This window comes from Agelaius tricolor, unplaced genomic scaffold (genome assembly GCF_023055355.1).
Source record: "Agelaius tricolor isolate 1412-34295 unplaced genomic scaffold, bAgeTri1.0.p SCAF_43, whole genome shotgun sequence".
Taxonomy (NCBI): Eukaryota; Metazoa; Chordata; class Aves; order Passeriformes; family Icteridae; genus Agelaius; species Agelaius tricolor.
In genome coordinates, this window is record NW_027269303.1 from 665,407 (window position 1) to 684,546 (window position 19,140).

Sequence of the window (19,140 nt, forward strand, 5' to 3'; positions counted from 1 at the left end):
GTTCACCCTGCAATGGCCGTGACCCTGTGCAGTGAGCTGCCCAGCAGCTGGCTGCTGCAGGGAGCTGCTGCCTGTGTGCTGCAGGGCTGTGGGCCCAGGAGCTCAGCCAGCCCTCTTTCCTCCCCCTCCTTAGGCAGCTGCCAGTCCCTTTCTCGTGCCTGTCCTGTGACCGCATGCTCAGCATGCAGGTTACTGGCCAGTGAGTAGCACCAGTGCCTCGGGGGCAGCGGGGCTGGCATGGGGGGAGATGGGTGCCAGCAGTGACCCGCTGTGCTGGCACAGGGGGACAGTGTCTGCTTGGGAGGGGCTGATGTGGGGAGCCCCCTCGGCAGCCCTGCCCATCAGCAGGGGCTGTGGGGGCTCATCCCAAGGGCTACAGGCAGCGGGATGCCATGGGCTACAATCCCATGGCTTTGGGGGTGCTGCCTCCAACAGGAACAGTTTCTTTGTCCCCTGTCACACACCTGTGACTCCTGCCCTCCCCAGGTAACCCTGAGACACTCCCGTATTTACAGCCCATGCCCCCCAGCAAGGAGCCACCGCCCAGCCAAAGGTGAGGGCCCTGAGGACACATCCCCAGCGCCTGGGGTGCAGAGCAGCCCTGACACAGCAAGGAGGGCTCTGCACCTGGGCTGGGGCAGAGCAGCCTGGGGGGACGGGGCAGGGCAGGGGAGCAGAGGGCAGCTGTGGAGGGCCAGTGCTTGCTCCAGGGCTGGGGGCTTTTGCATTCCTTGCCTTGCACTGCCCTGTCTGGCCATCTCTCTGTCCCAAGGCTGCTGAAAGCACATCTGATGCGCTGTGTCTGTTTGCAGTCTGAGCTCAGGCTTGGAGGGCTGTTGGGGAAGATGAAACAGGAAAGCCTTATAAATATGATTGCCTGGCAAAAGATTTTGAGAATATGGAAACTATAAGTGAGATTGAAATGAAAGCAAGCTTCGAGATCCCTTAGTTACTGAACAATGGGAAAACAAGGGTGTGGCCAGCTGAAGGTAATCCCCTTTTGATGAAACAAGACCCTCTGCTTACAGGCAGGTCCAAGGGTCCCAGCAGACCCTGCCAGCTTGGCAGAAGGGGTCCAAAGAGGAGTTTTTAGGGTTTAAAATGTAGCACAGTATGGTAATGTAGTGATTCTTATAGGCTGTATGGAAATGCTATAGGATTTGTATGTTGTACTAGATTGGTTAAGTGAGAATCAGAATATTCAGCACAGAAGATGATTTATTGTATTGTAATGGGAACGTAGCTCTTACTTTTCTATGCTCTTAGCTCTTACCTCTTAGCTCTTACCTCTTGTCTCTTAGCTCTTGCCTTTTATCCTCATACCCCTTTTACTCTCTTATGCTTTTACTCTCTTACCCTCTCATCCTCTCTACCCCTCTCTTCTCTCAGGCCTGTTCTGAGCTGCAGCTGGCAGCTCCAAGCAGGGCCCTGCACCCACGCCCTTTGCAATAAACCGTCCACGACCTGGCTTCAGAGATCTCTCGTCTCCGTTCGTCCCGACCGTGCTACCCCCGTCAATCCTACAGACGGGGATTGGGTGCCTCCTGTGAAAGGAGTTCCCAAAACCAATCCCTGCAGCTGGGACAGCCCAGCTCCTGCCAGCTGGTGTCCTGTGCATAGGGACCTGCCTGGTGCCATGGCCAGCACATGTGGCCATGGGGACAGAGCCAGCAGATGCAGCCTGGTGGGATGGGCTTGGGGCTCCTGCAGCAGGTGGACAGGAGCTGGCAGGGACATGCCCCTGCAAGCAGCACTGCCAGTGCCCTCCCTGGCACAGCAGGGTGATGCCCTGCATGCCACAGGGCTGGGCACTGAGTGTCCTCTGCCCCATCCCACAGGAGGCCGCTGGTCCGTGCCAGTGTCCCCGTGTGCTGCAGAGCTCTGGGGACCATCAGAGCAGCAGCTCCACGATGCAGAACATCAAGGCTTCCCCACATACAAGTGCACAGCTGCAGCGTCTCCTGGTAGACAACAAGGTAGGTGTGATGTAGGTGGGGACACAGAATGGTGACTGAGGCTTGATGGCATTGCTGACTGTCCAGGGGGAATCTGTGCCTTCAGTCTCCAGAGAGACCTGAGTTGGATTATTGGGGTGTGCTGGATTGGGCCCTGCATTGCAGCCAGCTGCCCTCTCCTCCTCAGCCCAGTGTGACCCTGCTGCACGGTGATGGACACATCTCGAGGGGCCGTAATGACCAGCATCGTACGGCGATCAGGACACAGGATGCGTCAGGTATGGCCCTGTCAGGGCAAGGGGGTCAGTGATGACAGGGGCTGATTATCTGCAGGGTGCCAGCTGGGGGATGAGTAGGGCTCTGTGTACAGAGCTGGGTAATGTAGCGTGGGTATTTTGTGTCTGGGGTGAGAAGAAAGGGGCAGAATGGAGCAGGAGGACTGGCACATGGGGCAACTGAGCTTGGAGCTGGAGTAACGTGGGAGAATGGCCATGCCCAGTGTGGGACAAGAGCTTGAGTCCTGGTGCGCTGGGGCCAGCACCTGTGGCGGCTCACCCTTGCCCTTCACGCCCAGGCCCTGCCGCCTCAGGAGAGCACGGCCAGGCACAGCTCCTCGACAGGTCGCATGGGCCCCAGGGCTCGAGCAGCCTCTGCAGCCCCGCCAGACATCAACAGCCCCCGGCCAGCTGGAAAGGACTCAGTGCCCAATGCTCGACCTGGGACATCTTGTCCAAAGCGAGAAACGCCTGTGACAATTGTCATAAGAAACTTGACTTTTTACTTGTATATAGTTATTAAGTTAGTTGTATATAGTTATTAGGTTAATAAAAACTGTTAAAATTATAGGCAGAGCCTTGTCTCACAGCCTGTCTCTCCCCGGGCTCCTTCAGCTCCTTTCCCCCTGCTGTGGCTCTGCCCCCGGGCTGAGCAGATGGAGCCCCGGGCCGGGCCCTGAGGCCGCTGCTGCTGCCGCGGCGCCTGCGGGGCAGCCCTGAGGCTCCGGGCCGGCTGTGGGAGCAGGAGCGGCGCTGCAGAGCCCGCGGCCCTCACGGGCTGCGAAGGCACGGGCAGATGGCCGTGGGGCCCGGCTGGCACTGCCGGCGCTGCTGCTCTCGGCTGCCGCCTGCAATCCTTACAGGCAGCCCTTAGGCCGGCTCAGGAGCCGCTCGGAGCCGTGCCCGAGGGCTGGCCCCGACCCCCGGCCCCCAAGGGCACTTGCCCCTTCATCTCTGCACTGCCACATTCCAAGCTCATTTGTCAGCTTCCTCCTGCCCTTCCTTTCTGCTTGGCAGCGTTAGGGGCTGGCCCAGCGGCTTTCCTCCCGCACGGCTGCAGCCCCTTGCCCACAGCTCCCTGGCGGGAGCCAGAGCTGCTTTGCAGCCGGGCACCCCCGCCGTGTCCCGCAGCCCGGGCCGGCTCCTGCCCGCTGCCGGCGAGGCCCCGCGGCTGGGCCCGGCCATCCCGGGCCAGAGCAGCTCCCTGCCCGGGGGAACACAGGGGGACACGGGGGGGATGTGAAATACAAAGCTGTGTGTCGTGTCAGGTACACACAGGCAATGTGTGTATTTGTGATTGCGATATGTGTGGAGACCGACAATGGGACAGTTGTGAATTCTGATAATAACTGAGGAAAGTAAAGCATGGAAGAAGTCCTTTGAACCCATCTTTTGTTTGCAATTGACCTTGGTTGATTTAGGAGCATTGGCATTAAAGCATTAAGGATGTTGCTTCTTGCTTGTAGTTAATCCTTAAAGAGTTCTGCAATAATAACCTTTTGAAGTATAATTTTAGAACATTGCTTGTATCCTTGAAACTATAGCTTTGGAATATATATAAAGGAAACAAGCTTATCTCACGCCTTAATAAAGCAGAGAAAAACAGCTTGAGAAAGGAAGATGAACATCGCCTCAAGGATTTATAGTTTCAACCAAGGGAAGCTGGACATCACTGTTGTTAGATTTATAGTCTTTGCAATTTAAAGGAGGACCCACATCTGGAGAGCTGGACCTCACCAGATGGGATTTGTCTTTCTTCTTTTGGAAACCGGACCACCACCATCTGGGGATACTCCTTTTGGGATACATCCTGAGAAAAGCTAAATCACAATAGTACATAGAATTGTGACGTAAAAATTGGGAATAGAAACTGCTGATCAGTAAGAATTGGAATAGAAACTGCTGAGAAAGCTTATGAGTACCCCTATAAATACCTGTAAGCCTCAACTATCGATGTGCAATTGGAGGGAAAACTTCCCCTACTGTAGCCAGTGCTGTATTGCTCATACTTTACCATATTAATTAATAAATTGATTGCTGCTTGAATATTGGCCTAGTCAAGCCTCCTATTTATACCATCCATAATTGTAAAAGGAAAACTTCCTGCTGAACTGAACAAGACTAGAGGGAAATCAAGGCAGAGCCATGGTTTGTCAGGACTTGCTTGATCCTCATGAGCCCTGTGGTGCATTTGGAGCTGAGCCCTTGAACCTCAGGGCCTGAGAGGAGATTGCACAAACCTTTCCAGTAGTCAAAGTCAGAAGAAAACCCCAAAGTGTCTCAAAGCATGAATGGGTCCCACTGAGGTCCATCCCAACACAGGCTGCTCATGGACTCCTTGGAGGAGAGAACTGGAGGCCAGGATGGCACAAAAAATTCTCAGAGACTCAGTGTGGAAAGGAGAATCCAAAGTACCTTAAAAAACCTTGAGTATCTCAAAGCATTAATGAGCCCCACTGAGTGTCAGTGCAAAGCTCTCCAGGGACTCGTTAAAGCAGATAATTGGAGGCCATGATTGCACAAACCTCTCAGAGACTCCAAGGCAAAAGCCAAAGCCAAAGTCCTTTGAAAAAGCTGCAGTCCCTGCAGGGAGCATGAAGGAGCCCCCAGGGCCATTGCTGAGCAAGGCTCCCCAGGGACTCCTTGCAGCAGATCCTTGAGGCCACTGGGATGTGGGCTAGGGGGGGATGCTGAGGGCAGCACAAGGGGCTGACAGTGCCCAGCCTGGCTGGGGCTGTGCCAGGAGGCCCCAGGGCCTCAGGACAAGGTGTCTCCTCCCAGCCCTTGCTGGCACAGACCCTGCTGTGGCCCAGGGCACCAAGACTTGGCTTCTCTTTGTCCCCACCTGTCATCGCTGCCTGCAGTTCTCTGCTCTGCCTGGGGCCTGGGGACACTTGCTCAGTCGTGTCTCTCAGTGGGACCCATTAAAAGTCCAAGAAAGTTTGGGGTTGGATTCTGCCTTGGAGTTCCCGAGAGGTTTCTTCAGCTCCCTCTCAGGGACTGATGTTCAGGGCCTGAGCACAAAGGCCCAGAGGCTGATTAAAGTCCTTGTGCTGTGTCTGTGCTGCTGAGCTGGGCTGGGCTCCTGGCACAGAGGCAGCTCCTGGTCACCAAGAAGAGCTTCAAAAGCACATTTCTCTGGATGAGCAGCTCTTGTGCCAGCCCAGCAGGGCTGGGGCACTGCCTGCAGCCAGCCCGGGCACAGCCCAGAGGCACAGAGAGCTTCAATCAGTCAGGGCTGGGAAGGGGCTGAGAAGTGCCTGGGGCACAATCACTGCCAGCCCTTGGCACAGGAACCTCTGGCTGCAGGACAATGCAGCTGCAGCTCCTGGAGCCATCTCCTCAAGCTGGAACATGCCAATGCCTGCAGAGCCTGTGAGTACAACTCTGAGTATTTCTGGTGCAGGGGAGGTTAAATGCTCATGAGGATCTGACATGCTGAGGGGTTCTGATCACTCACAGAATATTTCCAAGACAAGGACTTTGTAAAAAATGAGGATATTTCCAAAGACTTTGTAATTCAGTTTCCTACAATTGGACAATGGCAGGGAGGGGGAGATAAATGTTAAACGTTGATTATGAATGATTTATTATTATTTTAACAAGTGCCTGAGACATCCCAACTGTTTCTTTTAGTGATCAGTAGGAGATCCCTAATGTGCTCTCAGCCACTCTGCCCATGGACAGCAGCAGCATCACCTTTGCTGGAGCCATCAGGCTCAGTCTGAGCTGTCCTTTCTCCAAGCTGCAAACAGAACCTGCCCCCCGCCAGTGCCCTGCAAACAGGCAGGGTTCTGTAGGGCCAAGGAGAGGGTAGAGATTTGGGGTCTGTGAGTGCTGGCAGGGAGAGATCAGGCACAGGGAAACACCTGCAGGAGGGAAATCTGCAGGAAGCAGAGAGAAGATCAGGCAATGAGAGAAAACAAAGCCCAGCAATGCTGTGGCAGGGAGAGTTTAGAGATGCCCACAGGAGCCCCTGCAGTGCAGCCCCTCCCTCTGAAGAAGCCCCCTCCCTCCTGTGCCCCAGCCAAGCCTCTGCCCTCAGGGCCGGGGCTCCAAGGCGTGCAGCCCCTCCTGTGCAGGCAGAGCTGCAGCAGAGCCGTGGGGCAGCTCTGCAGCCCCGGGCCCAGTTCCCTCTGCAGAGCACAGGGCTGGGAGCAGCTGCCCGGCCCTGGGGGCTCTGGCAGGGGCACAGCTGGCTCAGGGTGACGCTGTCCCCAGGGCCCGGCTCTGGGCAATGCTGTCAGTGCAGCCAGGGAAGGAGCTGCATCTCCCTTCAGCCAATGCCATCAGAAGGACACTTGGAAGTCTCCCTGAGATTTCAGTCCAAGCTGGGAGCTTCAATCTAGGGTGCAAATCTTTCCTAGAGCATCACTGAGTTATAAGATTGATGGGGAAAGGCAGAGGTGTTGTGACACTGAAAATGGTGCTGCATTGGTGGAATGAGCAACGTGAGTCCTTGGCTACAAAAGTGGAGCTGGGCTGTGGTGGATCCATGTGATCTTCGCAGCACCTGGCTGTTTTTAAGAGAAACATGGGAGTGTGAACATACTCCATTTGTGAAAAATGAAAGCCCAGGGAAACTCCACACAGAATGAAGGGACAGACCATCTCCCCCCAGTCTCCACTCATCATCTTGCCTCAGGGAACTCACTCTATTCTACCAAAGTGCAGCAGAAATGCTATGGGTTTGATATCCAAGAATACCAGAACAGATATGGGGGCAGCTTAAAAAGAAAACCCCAGAAGTCTTAATCACAGAAGCGTGTCCGTGTGTGATACAGAGGAGGGTGTATGGGAAATGGCTTTGATTTTGGTTACAGGTATCTCCCCTAAGTCTTCACTGTCCTTTCTCCATGAACAGGTGCCCATGTGCAGCCTCAGCAAATGTCCAACAGCAGCTCCATCAGGCACTTCCTCCTGCTGGCATTGGCAGACACGCGGCAGCTGCAGCTCCTGCACTTCTGCCTCTTGCTGGGCATCTCCCTGGCTGCCCTCCTGGGCAACGGCCTCATCATCAGCGCCGTAGCCTGCGGCCACCACCTGCACACGCCCATGTTCTTCTTCCTGCTCAACCTGGCCCTCAGCGACCTGGGGTCCATCTGCACCACTGTCCCCAAAGCCATGCACAATTCCCTCTGGGACACCAGCAACATCTCCTACACTGGATGTGCTGCTCAGCTCTTTTTCTTTATGTTCTTCATCTCAGCAGAGTATTTCCTGCTGACTGTGATGTGCTATGACCGCTACGTGTCCATCTGCAAACCCCTGCACTACGGGACCCTCCTGGGCAGCAGAGCTTGTGCCCACATGGCAGCAGCTGCCTGGGCCAGTGGCTTTCTCAATGCTCTCATGCACACGGCCAATACATTTTCCCTGCCCCTGTGCCATGGCAATGCCCTGGGCCAGTTCTTCTGTGAAATCCCACAGATCCTCAAGCTCTCCTGCTCCAAATCCTACCTCAAGGAACTTGGGCTTCTTGGTGTGGGTTCATGTTTAGGACTCGGATGTTTTGTGTTCATTGTTTTCTCCTATGTGCAGATCTTCAGGGCTGTGCTGAGGATCCCCTCTGAGCAGGGGCGGCACAAAGCCTTTTCCACCTGCCTCCCTAACCTGGCTGTGGTCTCTCTGTTTATCAGCACTGCAGTGTTTGCTCACCTGAAGCCCCCCTCCATCTCCTCCCCGTCCCTGGATCTGTCAGTCTCAGTTCTGTACTCGGTGGTGCCTCCAGCCCTGAACCCCCTCATCTACAGCCTGAGGAACCAGGAGCTCAAGGCTGCAGTGTGGAAACTGATGACTGGATGGTTTCAGAAACATTAAACTGCTGGCCAATTTCTGCAAATCACTTGTAATAAAAATAATCTTTCATACTTCTTGTTGGTTTGGTTGTGGGTCTTTTGTTTTATTTTTTTTACTACTGCCCACAAATAAATGTCATTGTTTGTGCCATTTCTCATTTTGTTTCTCTCCACCTTCCCTGTGGCCACAGACTGTGCCAATGAGGGGCTGTGCTTTTGGTGGCGTTAAAGGAACTAAAGGATCTCCCAGCAGAGTTTTCTGCAGAGATGCCCTTTTGTTGCCTTCTCTGGAGCTGCAGCAGCAATGTCTGTGTGCAGAGCTGGGGCAGATCAGTGCTGGCACAGATGCTCTGGTCCTGCTGGCCACACCATTCCTGATCCAGGCCAGGAGCCATTGGCCTTCTCGGCCACCTGGGCACACTGCTGCCTCATGTCCAGCCTGCTGTCCATCAGTCCCTGCAGGTCCCTTTCTGCCTGGCTGCTCTCCAGCCACTCTGTCCCCAGCCTGTAGAGCTGCAGGGGTTGTTGTGGCCAAAGTGCAGGACCCGGCACTGGGACTTGTTAAACCTCACCTTGTTGGATTTGGGCCCTGGATCCAGCCTGTCCAGGTCACTGTGCAGAGCCCTCTGTTGCTCCCACATGTCAAGACTCATACCCAGTGTGGTGTCATCTGCAATAATGTGCTTGGTTCCATGGGGCCCCTCAGTGTCACAATGGCCTCTTGGTTACACCAGGCCCTGCACTTTCACACTGGTCTCCTTGGTTCCCTGGGGCCCCGAAATGTGACAATGTTCTCCTTGGTTCCATGGGGCTTCACAGTGTAACAATGTTCTCACTGGTGCTGCAGTTCCACAGTGGCCCCTTGGTTCCATGGGGCCCCAGGGTGTCACAATGGCCCCATGGTCACATGAGGTCCCACACTGTCACCATGGTCTCCTTGGTTTTGCAGTGTCAAAATGGTGAAACCCCTTGGTTACACGAGGCCCTGCAGTGTCACAATGGCCTCTGTGGTTCCACGAGGACCCAGAGTGTCACAGGGCACTCCCTGGGTCCATTTGGCCCCACAGCACCACCATGGAGCCCTGGTTCTGTGGGGCTGCACGGTGTCACCATGGTCCTCTTAGTTCCACGAGGCCCTGCAGTGTCACAATGGCCCCCGAGTGTCCCAATCATCAGAGAATGACAGAATCAAATAGGCTGGAAAAGACCTTTGGGATCATCAAGTCCAAGCAATGCCCTAATACTGCCTTGTCACCCAGACCATGCCACTAAGTGCAAATGGAGAGGGACAGTGACTCTGCCACCTCCCCCCTGGCCAGCCCATTCCAGTTCCCACTCACCCTTTCTGTGAGGAACTCCTTCCTATTGTCCAGCCTGAGCCTCCCCTGGTGCAGCTTAAGGCTGGGTCTTCTTGTCCTGCCCTCCAGCAGATCCACACTCACACCCAGCTTGGTGCCATCTGCAATTTGTGAATGCTGGACTCGATCCCCTCACCCAGATCATCAGTGAAGATATTAAACAGGACTGGGCCCAGCACAGATCCCTGGGGACAGCACCAGTGCCTGGACACCAGCTGGGTGCAGCACCATCCCCACCACTCTCTGGGCCCAGCCTCCAGCCAGCTCTTAAATCTCCCAGCCAGGAGGGAACCTGCCCAAGCCGTGGGCTGCAGCTTTTCCAGGGAATGCTGTCAGAGACAGAGTCAAAGGCTCTGCTGGAGTCCAGGCACACAACATCCACAGCCTTTCCCCCATCCACAGGTGGGTCACCTGGGCATAAAAGGAGACCAGCTTGGTCAGGCAGGACCTGCCAGCCCTAAATCCACGCTGGCTGGCTCTGATCCCTGGGCCATCCTGTGGGTGCCCTGGGATGGCACTCAAGGTGATCTGTTCCATAACCTTGCCGGGCACCCAGGTCAGGCTGACAGGCCTGGAGTTCCCCAGCTCCTCCTTCCAGCCCTTCCTGGGGATGGGCTCACACTGGCACCTCCAGTGCTCTGGGCCCTCCCTGCTGAGCCAGGACTGATGGTAAATGATGGAGAGCAGCTTGGGGAGCTCATCCACCAGCTCCCTCATCCCCCTAGGATGGATCCCATCTGATCCCATACACCTGTGAGCATCTGAGTGGCTCAGCAGGTCAGCAGCTGCTTCCTCCTGGATTCCAGGGGGCTGTTCTGCTCCCTGTGCCCATCTACCAGCTCAGGAGAACACTTGTCCTGAGGACAACCTGCCCTAATATTGAAAATGGAGACAAACAAGGTGTTAAACTGTTCAGACGTTTCTTTAGTTACTCTATTCTCCACTGCATCCAATAAAGAGTAGAGGTTCTCTTTATCTGGTGTTTTGCTACTAATTTATTTATAGAAACATTTCCTATTATTTCTCACACAAGTGGCCAGATTAAGCTCTAACTGGGCTTTCACCTCTTTCCTCTTCTTTGTGCATAACCTAACAACATCCTTAAACACTTGCTGAGTTGCCTGTTTCTCTTTTCAAAATGATGCATCCTCTTTTTTCCCTTAACTTCCCACAAAAGCTCCATGTGGAGCCAGGCCAGTCCTTTTCCTCACCAGCTCATCTTTTGCCACACTGGGACAGGCTGCTCCTTCCCCCTTAAAATTACTTTCTTGAAATGTGTCCATCCTTCCTGGACCCCTTTGATTTTAAGGGCTCCTTCTCTTCAAAAAATCAGTACCTGATTCAGTACTCCCCAAATCAGCATCCTAAATAGGCCAAAGTCTGCCCTGCCTAATTCCAGTGTAGTTTTGTTGCTGCCCCTCCTTCTTTCACAGAACATTGAAAACTTGATTATTTCATGGTCACTGTGCCCCAGGCAGCCTCTGAGACCCACATCTGCCCCCAGCCCTTCTCTGTCTGTGAACAGCAGCAGACAGAGCTTTCCTTGGCAGTGGGAGTGTTTACCAAAAATTCAGTGAAAGAGAAAACTCTTTTTAGCCCCAATGTAGCATTAAGAAGCAGCATTCTTTATTCAGCTGGATGCACGGGGGAGAGCTCCTCCCAAAGCTGTGCAGGCTGAGCACAGGAAAGTTTCTGTTTATATTCTGCATTTTGCACACATATTCATTGATTGTCCTGAACTAAACATACATATGATAATCATTTCCCCAAAATCATTAGCATATTTCCTCTCCCCTTTATCCATGTATTCTTCTGTCCTGGGGGTCTCTCTGGTGGTCCCTGGTGGTCGTGGACCCCAATGTTCCAGTGGGCCTGGCTGAGCTGGCAGGACCCTGAGGCTGCTGAACTTCCAGTTCCCCTTCTCACACAATGGGCCTTGTGTGGTTTCCATAGGCCTGGGGATGTGGAGAACAAGCTCCAGGTGTCAGCTCACGTGGTGGAGACAACTGATCATCTGGGAACATGAGGTCACAGCGTGGGCTGTGATATCACAGAGTGGGTTATGTGAGGTCATCAAGAGCTATAACATCATAGACTGCCTCTGTGAAATCACAGAGCTGGCTGTGACATCACAGGGCAGAGGTCTAACATCCCAGAACAGACTATGACATCACAGAGTTGGCTTTGACATCAGAGACCAGCTGTGTGACATTAGAGAAGGGGCTGTGAGCTCACAGGGCAGGCTGTGACATCCCAGCAGGGCTGTGTGACATCCCAGAGGGGCTGTGTGACATCCCAGCAGGGCTGTGTCAGGTCACTGGGTTGGTCACTCTGCCCCAGCTCCCCCTCACAGTTTCTCCCAACAAGTCCAATGCTGTCCATGCCCAGCGGGGTCCCTGTCCCCCGGGATCCCCCCGGCCCACCTGGAGCCACAGCCTCCACCAAAGGATGTTCCACAGGATCCACCCCAGAGCCTGACATGGGGACAAGGGGCCAGGGCTGTGTGACCAGGACATCAAGGACGGGGATTATCCAGGTCACTGTGGCCTGGGTTGGGTTGCCCAGGGCAGGAAAGATGTCTGGCAGCTGGAGCAGGGGCTGGGAAGGGCCTCCAAGGTGGGGCTGGAGCCCTTGGGCTGTGAGCAGAGGCTGAGGGAGCTGGGCTTGTCCAGCCCAGAGCAGGGAAGGCTGAGGGGCTCCTCATCCCAGCCTGGCAGTGCCAGCGAGGAGGGGATGGAGAACACAGAGCCAGGCTCTTCACCGGGGGCCTGGTGGGAGACAAAAGCCAATGGGTGGGAGGGGAAAGAGGGGAGATCAGCCAGGACAGGAGGAGATGAAATGAGTCAGGATGGTTTCAGCATTTCCTCAACACCAAAAGCAGCCTGACCTCCCTTCTCCACCCAGCACTGACAGCTTTGCAAATCAGGAAGTGTTGGAGCTGTTTTGCCCCCACTCCAGGATGAGCATCCTGATACAGAAACTTAATTGTGTTTATATCTGTCACAGAACCACCTTTGTGTGTAATTAATGTTAGAATGGAAATGTGGATGGAGGACGCATCAGTCGCTGCTGGGACGTTGCACATAGCTCAAGGAAGAGTGAGATTGTTATTAAATTGTATCCTGTTCAAATGTGATCTGTTGGCCATGAGGAGAAGCTTTCTGTGCCTCTGAGTCTCACCAGTTCCTGGCCCCCAAAGGACACAAACCTGATGAGTTGTGGTTCCCATTCAAGTGCCTGCACTTGCACCTCCCTCCATCCCCAGAGCAAAGCTCCCTTGTCCCAGAGAGTCCCTGGCAATGCAGGGATGAAGGAAACAGGATAGGCTGTGGGGATCAGGGGCAGGGCATGCCCAGGGATTTGGGGTGGTTGTGAGCCCAGGGCAGGATCCAGCCCCTGGCCTTGCTGAACCTCATCCCATTGTCCTGGACCCCTGGCTCCAGCCTGGCCAGATCCCTCTGCAGAGCTTCCTGCCCTCCAGCACAGCCACACTCCCACCCAGCTTGGGCTCACCTGGGAACTGACTGAGGGTGCCCTCAATGGCCTCGTCCAGATCAGCAATAAAGACATTGAACTGACCTGGCCCAAATCCTGAGCCAGGGGACACCCCTGGATGTGACTCCATTCCACAGCTGCTGAGTGCCAGGGGTTGGATGAGGGAAATGGCGGAGAGGGGGTAGAGACAAAGTCTGATTCATTGTCAGCCATGAAGGGTCTTGATTTTCATATGTGTTCAGACTGCATTAGGAGGTGCTGGGGGTTAAGGTGAATTGGACAAGGCTAATATCAATCTATAATTAGCAAAAGAAAACTAAAAAAGACAGAGTTCTCTCTGTATTATTATCAATACAGTATATTCACTTAGAATACACTTCTGAAATCTGACTAAGTAGCCACAGAAGAAGTGAAAACTTCAATTACTCCAATGAGCTTGTCTTACTTGGATGTTTTGAACAAATCTTTATGAGCTTATATAACTGAATTCCTGAACCAAAGAGCTCAAGAAAGAAGAGGCCTCTGGAGTAATAAAATTCATCAGCAACCTCCAAGTGGCTGAGGATCCATCCCCATGAGAGCAGCAATGAACAGAAATGGGCACAGCTTTGTGGCTGCTGTCCCAGCTCTGGGATGGGCCCTGGGCCTGGAGCAGGAGCAGCTCTTGAGGGCCCCAAGGCCGGGGCTCTGGTGCTGCCCTGGGCAGATGGGATGGCAGCAGGGGCTGCAGAGCTCTCAGCACCTCAGCCCCAGGGGAGCAGGGCAGCCAGGGAGCCTCCTTTGGCCTTGGCCAAGCACCTTCCCCCATGGCTGGGGCTGAGTCCTGTGGCAGCTGCAGCTGCTGCTGTGCCCTTGGCAGGGGCTGAGGCCGTGGGGCCAGTGGCCAGAGCAGCCTGGCCTGAGCAGAGCTGTGGGGCCAGAGCCGGCTGGGCTGGGCTGGGCTCAGAGAGGCCCTTGGTGCTGCCCAGAGCTCAGGGCAGCTGGCAGAGCTTGCAGGGAGCTGGGCTGGGCTCCGAGAGCCTGGCCCAGAAACCATCAGTGTCCATCTCAGCCTGTCTGAGCGTGCAGGGGCAGGACTCAGGCCAGGCCTTGTGGGGCAGGGCCAGCGCCTGTGCAAGGCATTGCAAACAGGCAAGTGGCCCAGAGAGGAGGCTGCTCTGTGCCCTTGGTGGCATGGACAGAGCAGGGAGGGGGCCCAGGACATTTGTCAGCGCCAGCCTCTCTGCCCATGTGTTGGCAGCCCTGGCTGCTGAGCCCAGCTTTGGCCTGGGCTGAGTTTGGCTGTGGCCCAGCTCCATCCTCCTGCAGGGCTCAGGGCCTGTTCCCGGCCATGGCCAGCCCTGGCCGGCCTCTCTGCTGTCCCAGAGGCCGGCAGAGCCCAGGGCAGGGCTGTCTGTGCAGCCCCACAGGTGCCAGGGGCTCTGCAGGAGCTGGCAGAGGCTGCCCAGCAGGGAGGCCATGGGGCACAGAGCCCCAAGGCTGCTGTGGGCACCACGGCACAGGGGCCGTTCCCAGCCGCAATGCTCCTGGCCTGGGCTGGGCCTGCACAGGGGCTGGGCCACCATGGCTGGGCCAGCACAGGGCCACAAAGGGGCCACGCAGCCGCTGCCGGGGCTGACAGCAAGGCCAGGCACACACAAGCAATTGCTGAGCATGGCCTGCGCTGGCCAGGCCTGACTGTGCCAAAGGCAGAGCTCAGCTGCCCTTGGGGGCTGCAGCAACACTCCAGAGCCCAAAGAGCGTCCATGGCTGGGCTGGAGACCAAGGCTGCAGCAGGGAAATGCAGGGCTCCTGCGGGATGGGGAGGCCATTTCCAGCACACACCTCAGCTCTCTGATGATCCCAGCACCATGCTGGGCCCTGTTTCAGACTGGAGCAGAGCAGATGTTGATGGCACAGGAGCCCTGTGGGGCTGTCAGGGACCTGCAGCTTGCAAGGTGCTCTGCTCTCCCTGAGGTGCTCTCGGAGAGATCCAATCCCAGCTGGGCACCTCAGGGCACAAGTGGCACTGCCTGTTCATGGGCACACAGCTGATGTCAGCCTGGAAAGGGGCACAGGTGTTAATACCTGTTAGTTTCATAATATACCAGCAAATCTTTATTATCTGGGTCATTTGATTCCTTTTAAGAAATGGCAATGTTTTCCCACCAGGAACACAAAGTTCCTGGAAGTGTACTGATGGCAGAAGGAGAATAAATAATGATCTTCCTGTGGACTTGTGTCACCAATATCCACTGTATTACTTCCTCTCCCTCCTCCTTCAGGTGTTTCCAGCTCTCCTGTTTAAATGGCCATGTCTACGGACACCCCTTCACTAGACCAGCTGGACCTATGTCCACCTTGCTGCTTTCAGATTTCCTCTTCAAGATGCTCTCTGGGCATTCGAGTGCCTGTCAAATGACTGGTTTCATGCTTTGAGCTGCAGGGACTTGCCCAATATTTCTGAAGTTCAAAAAAATACCACATTAGTCAAGATCTTAATTGTGTTTATATCTATCACAGAATAGACAAGGAGAGCGTCCCTGGGGCTGGGGCAGCACAACTCAGAGGCACCAGCAGCTCCAGCTGGGCAATGGAGTGTGAAATGTGGCTGGGAAAGCCCTGCCTGGTCTGTGCCAAGCAGGACACACAAGCCCTGACTCCCATCCCCCAAACAATTCTCTCAAGGAGACATTTAAAAGGAATTACAATTGTTTGTGTACTCTGAGTTTGATAAATACCAACAAGACAATACTGGAGAAATACCAACAAGAGATTCTCAGGAGCTGAAAAGAACAAAACAGCCTTTACTGGCAACTTTAAAAAATCAGAGAAACTTTGGCAAAAGGATTCATATGACATTCAATCAATCAAAAACAGTTCTCAAAGTATTACCTTAGCCCATTCAACTTTACAAACTCTAAACCTGTTCAATTTTAAGTTAATCAAAATTTGAGAGAAGAGGGAATTAGAAAGAAAGAAAGACAAATAAGATACAGAGAAGCACACACAGAGCTACCTACTCCCGGATTCCAGCGCTCTTCCAATGGAAATTCCAAGAGGATGCAGGGTCAAGATGTGTGCTTGCCTTGTGGTCAGCCTTCAGTACCCCTCGGTCTTCCTGGGCCCTTCCCCCAGGTGGGGCTTGGGCTCATTTGGTCCCTCAGGAGCTGGGCTGGGGGCTGCAGAGGTGGCTGTGGAGCATTGCCTGTGCTGTGCCAGGGCCTGGCAGCCACTGCTGGGCTGGGATAGAGGCTCTGGGGGGATTGGGGTTCCAGGGCAGGGCAGGGCTGGGGTTCCAGGGCAGGGCAAGGCTGGACCTGCCCCTTCCTCCCGCCCGCACATTAAATCTTCTGAGCCAACAATCTCCTCCAGTCCGTCACAATAGCGAATATTGGAGGTGGAACCCAAATTTGGCCATCGGGACCTGGCCGAGAAGGGCAGTTCTTTTCCATAGGAAAGAAAGCACGGAGCCCCAGTGTTTGGAAGGCAGGTGAGAGCCTCAAAAGGCCAGCCAGACTTGTCAGGAATGGCAGATTTTGTCTGAAAACAGACTTTGCATTTAAGGAATTTTGGAGGTGGAATCCCAATCTCGGCCATGGGCACCAGGAGAAGCAGCACAGTTCTTTCCCATAGGAAGGAAAGCACAGAGTCTTCTCCAATGTTTTGGGGACAGATGGAAGGTGGCTGTTGTGAAAGCACTGCAAGACAGACTTGTTCTGGCAATATTCCCATGGAACAATCCCTGGATATAAGGAAATTTGGAGGTGAAATCCCAGTTCTGGCCATGGGTGCCTGGAGGAGAAGGACAGATCTCTTCCATATGAAAGAATGTACAGAGCCCCAGTGTTTCAGCAGCAGAAGAGAAGAGACCCTCAACAGGCCAAGGTCAGCTGGACCAGTCAAGCAGTCAACAGGAGGCCAAACCAGCCAGACCTGTTCTGTGTTCGTTTGGTTTTATGGTGCCCCATAGTGTCACAATGGCCCCTTGATTATAGGAAGACCTGCAGTGTCTAAATGGACCCTTGGTTCAGTGGAGTCCCACAGTGTCACAATGGCCCCAAGGTTCCAGAAGGCCCCCACAATGTCACGGACTCCTCTGTTCCATGAGCCCTGCAATGTCACAATGAACCTTTGGACCCTGGGGGTTTGCAGTGTCACAATGGCCTCCTTTGGCTCCACAGTGTCACAATGGACCACTGATGACAGGAGGCCCTTCTGTGTCACCCTGGAGCTTTGGTTCCATGCAGCCCTGCAGTATCACAATGAACCCTTGGTTCAATGGGGTTCCACAATGTCACCATGGCCCTAAGGTTCCAGGCAACCCTGCAGTGTCTCAATGGACTCCTTTGGCTCCACAATGTCACAATGGACCAATGATGACATCAGGCCCTGCAATGTCACAATGGCCCTCTGGTTCCATGCAGCCCTGCAGTGTCACAAAGGCCTCTTGGTTTCACCAGGCCCCACAGTATCACAATGGTCCTCTTGGTTCTGTGGGGACCCCCAGGGTCACAATGGTCTCACTGGTTCCATGAGGCCTCACAGTGTCACAATGCTTTCCTTATTCCATGACACCCCAAAGTGTCACAATGGTCTCCACAGTTCCATGAGGCCCCGTGGTGTCACAATGGACCCTTGGTTCGATGGGGCCTCTCAGTGTCACAATGATCCCTACATTCCATGGAGCCAGACATTGTCAGTATGGTCCCCTTGATTCCATGAGGCGCCACAGTGTCACAATGGTCCCGTGGTGTCACAGGGCCCCACAGTGTCACAATGCTCCCTTGGTTCCATGGGCCCTGTGCTGCTGCATTCCCCCCTCCCCTTCTCAGGCCGCCCTGCCAGCTGAGAAATGCTCCTTGGGCCTGGGCCTTGGCCAACAGCCCCTGGGCTCAGCTCCTCTGCAGCTCATCACAAACACTGTCTGCTCCAGGCACTGCTGCTGCCCAACCAGCTCCTGCTTTCTGGAGGAGCAGCCCTGGGAACTGGTTTTGTTCCCTCAGTGGCACAACATCCCTGTTCTCCCACTGCCAAAGAAAGCTGTTGATGCCAAGTGCAGCCAGGATGAAACATTGCCTGCAGGTAAGGTTAAGTCACAAGGTCTATTGTTTTGCAGAGAGAGAGAGAGAAAAAAACTCCACAACTTTGTGAAAGTTGTAAAGCCAGTATGTTTATTACAGCACTGGACGCATGCAGAGATTACTCTCCTTGAAAGGCATGCGTACCTCTGAGAACTTTAGGTCCCTTTTTATCCCCCTCTCAAATACATATGCATACAGTTTCACAATAGGTTCATACATATTCATTTTTACGAATTTCACGTGACATTTGCTGCTAGTTCTTCTTTATCAGAAAGAATTCCTAGGTCAGGCTGACCTGCTTTTACAGCAGTCTTTCTGTCTCTCTTTATCACCCTCTGTCTCGTGTCCCCCCCCCACACCCCCCCTTATCTCTGTCCTTCATTGATGCAGTTTGCCTTGAGCCTAGGCCTTGCAGTCAGGCTACACAGACTTAGAGGTGTTCATTTCACCTAAATCAAAATGGATTTCTACTCTGGGGAATTTTTACTCTATCTCACTATGTGAAGTTAAATGCTGCTAAGAGTTGTTCTTTTGCTAAGTTGTTATGTTTAATTTAAGTTATTAGCTGAGTTAAATACTGTTAAATGTTAATCCTCTATTAAACAAAAAGTCATAGGTTATACGTTAGGTTAAATACTGTTAGCTGCTGGTGGGGTTTTTTTGGCTAAATTGTCCCCTTAAGTTTGAGCTCTGTTAAGCTTTCAGGCCGTATTCCTTTTATCCTTGCCCTCACTGTCCTTGTGTCACACACACACACACACACAGGGACAGTTCTCACTTCATTTCTGGTTTGATTGCCTGGATTTGGTTTGGTTTTGTTGTTGCTTTGTTTCCTTGGTGTGCCTGAAGTGTCCAGTCAGGAGCAGAGTGACTCCTGCCAAGGAACTTTGTGCTGCTGTCCCTTAATATTAAATCTGGTTTTTGCTGATCCCTTGCTGGGGATTTTTTCAGTGCTCTCAAGGCCTCGTTGGTACCAGGGTGAAGGAGCCCTGGCCCAGGCTCTGGCCCTGGGGGACACGGGGACATTGCCGGGGGGTCCCTGTCCCCCTGTGCCACCCCCAGGGCCCCGGCCCCCCGTCCCCGTGTCAGGCTCTGGGGTCGATCTCGTGGAACATCCTCTGGGGGAGGCTGCGGCGCCGGGGGCGGGGGGACCCGGGGGGACAGGGGACCCCGCTGTGCACGAGCAGGGTTGGACT

General features: G+C 54.1%; 1 protein-coding gene across 1 annotated transcript; it reads left to right on the top strand.

Annotated features, from left to right (window-relative positions):
• Window positions 1–7,031: 7,031 nt before the first annotated feature.
• Window positions 7,032–8,304, top strand: LOC139603954 (olfactory receptor 14J1-like). The gene is given in 2 exon segments (XM_071454951.1): window positions 7,032–7,107; window positions 7,110–8,304. Coding segments are annotated over 2 exon segments (1,017 nt in total). The 3' UTR covers window positions 8,051–8,304.
• Window positions 8,305–19,140: the final 10,836 nt, after the last annotated feature.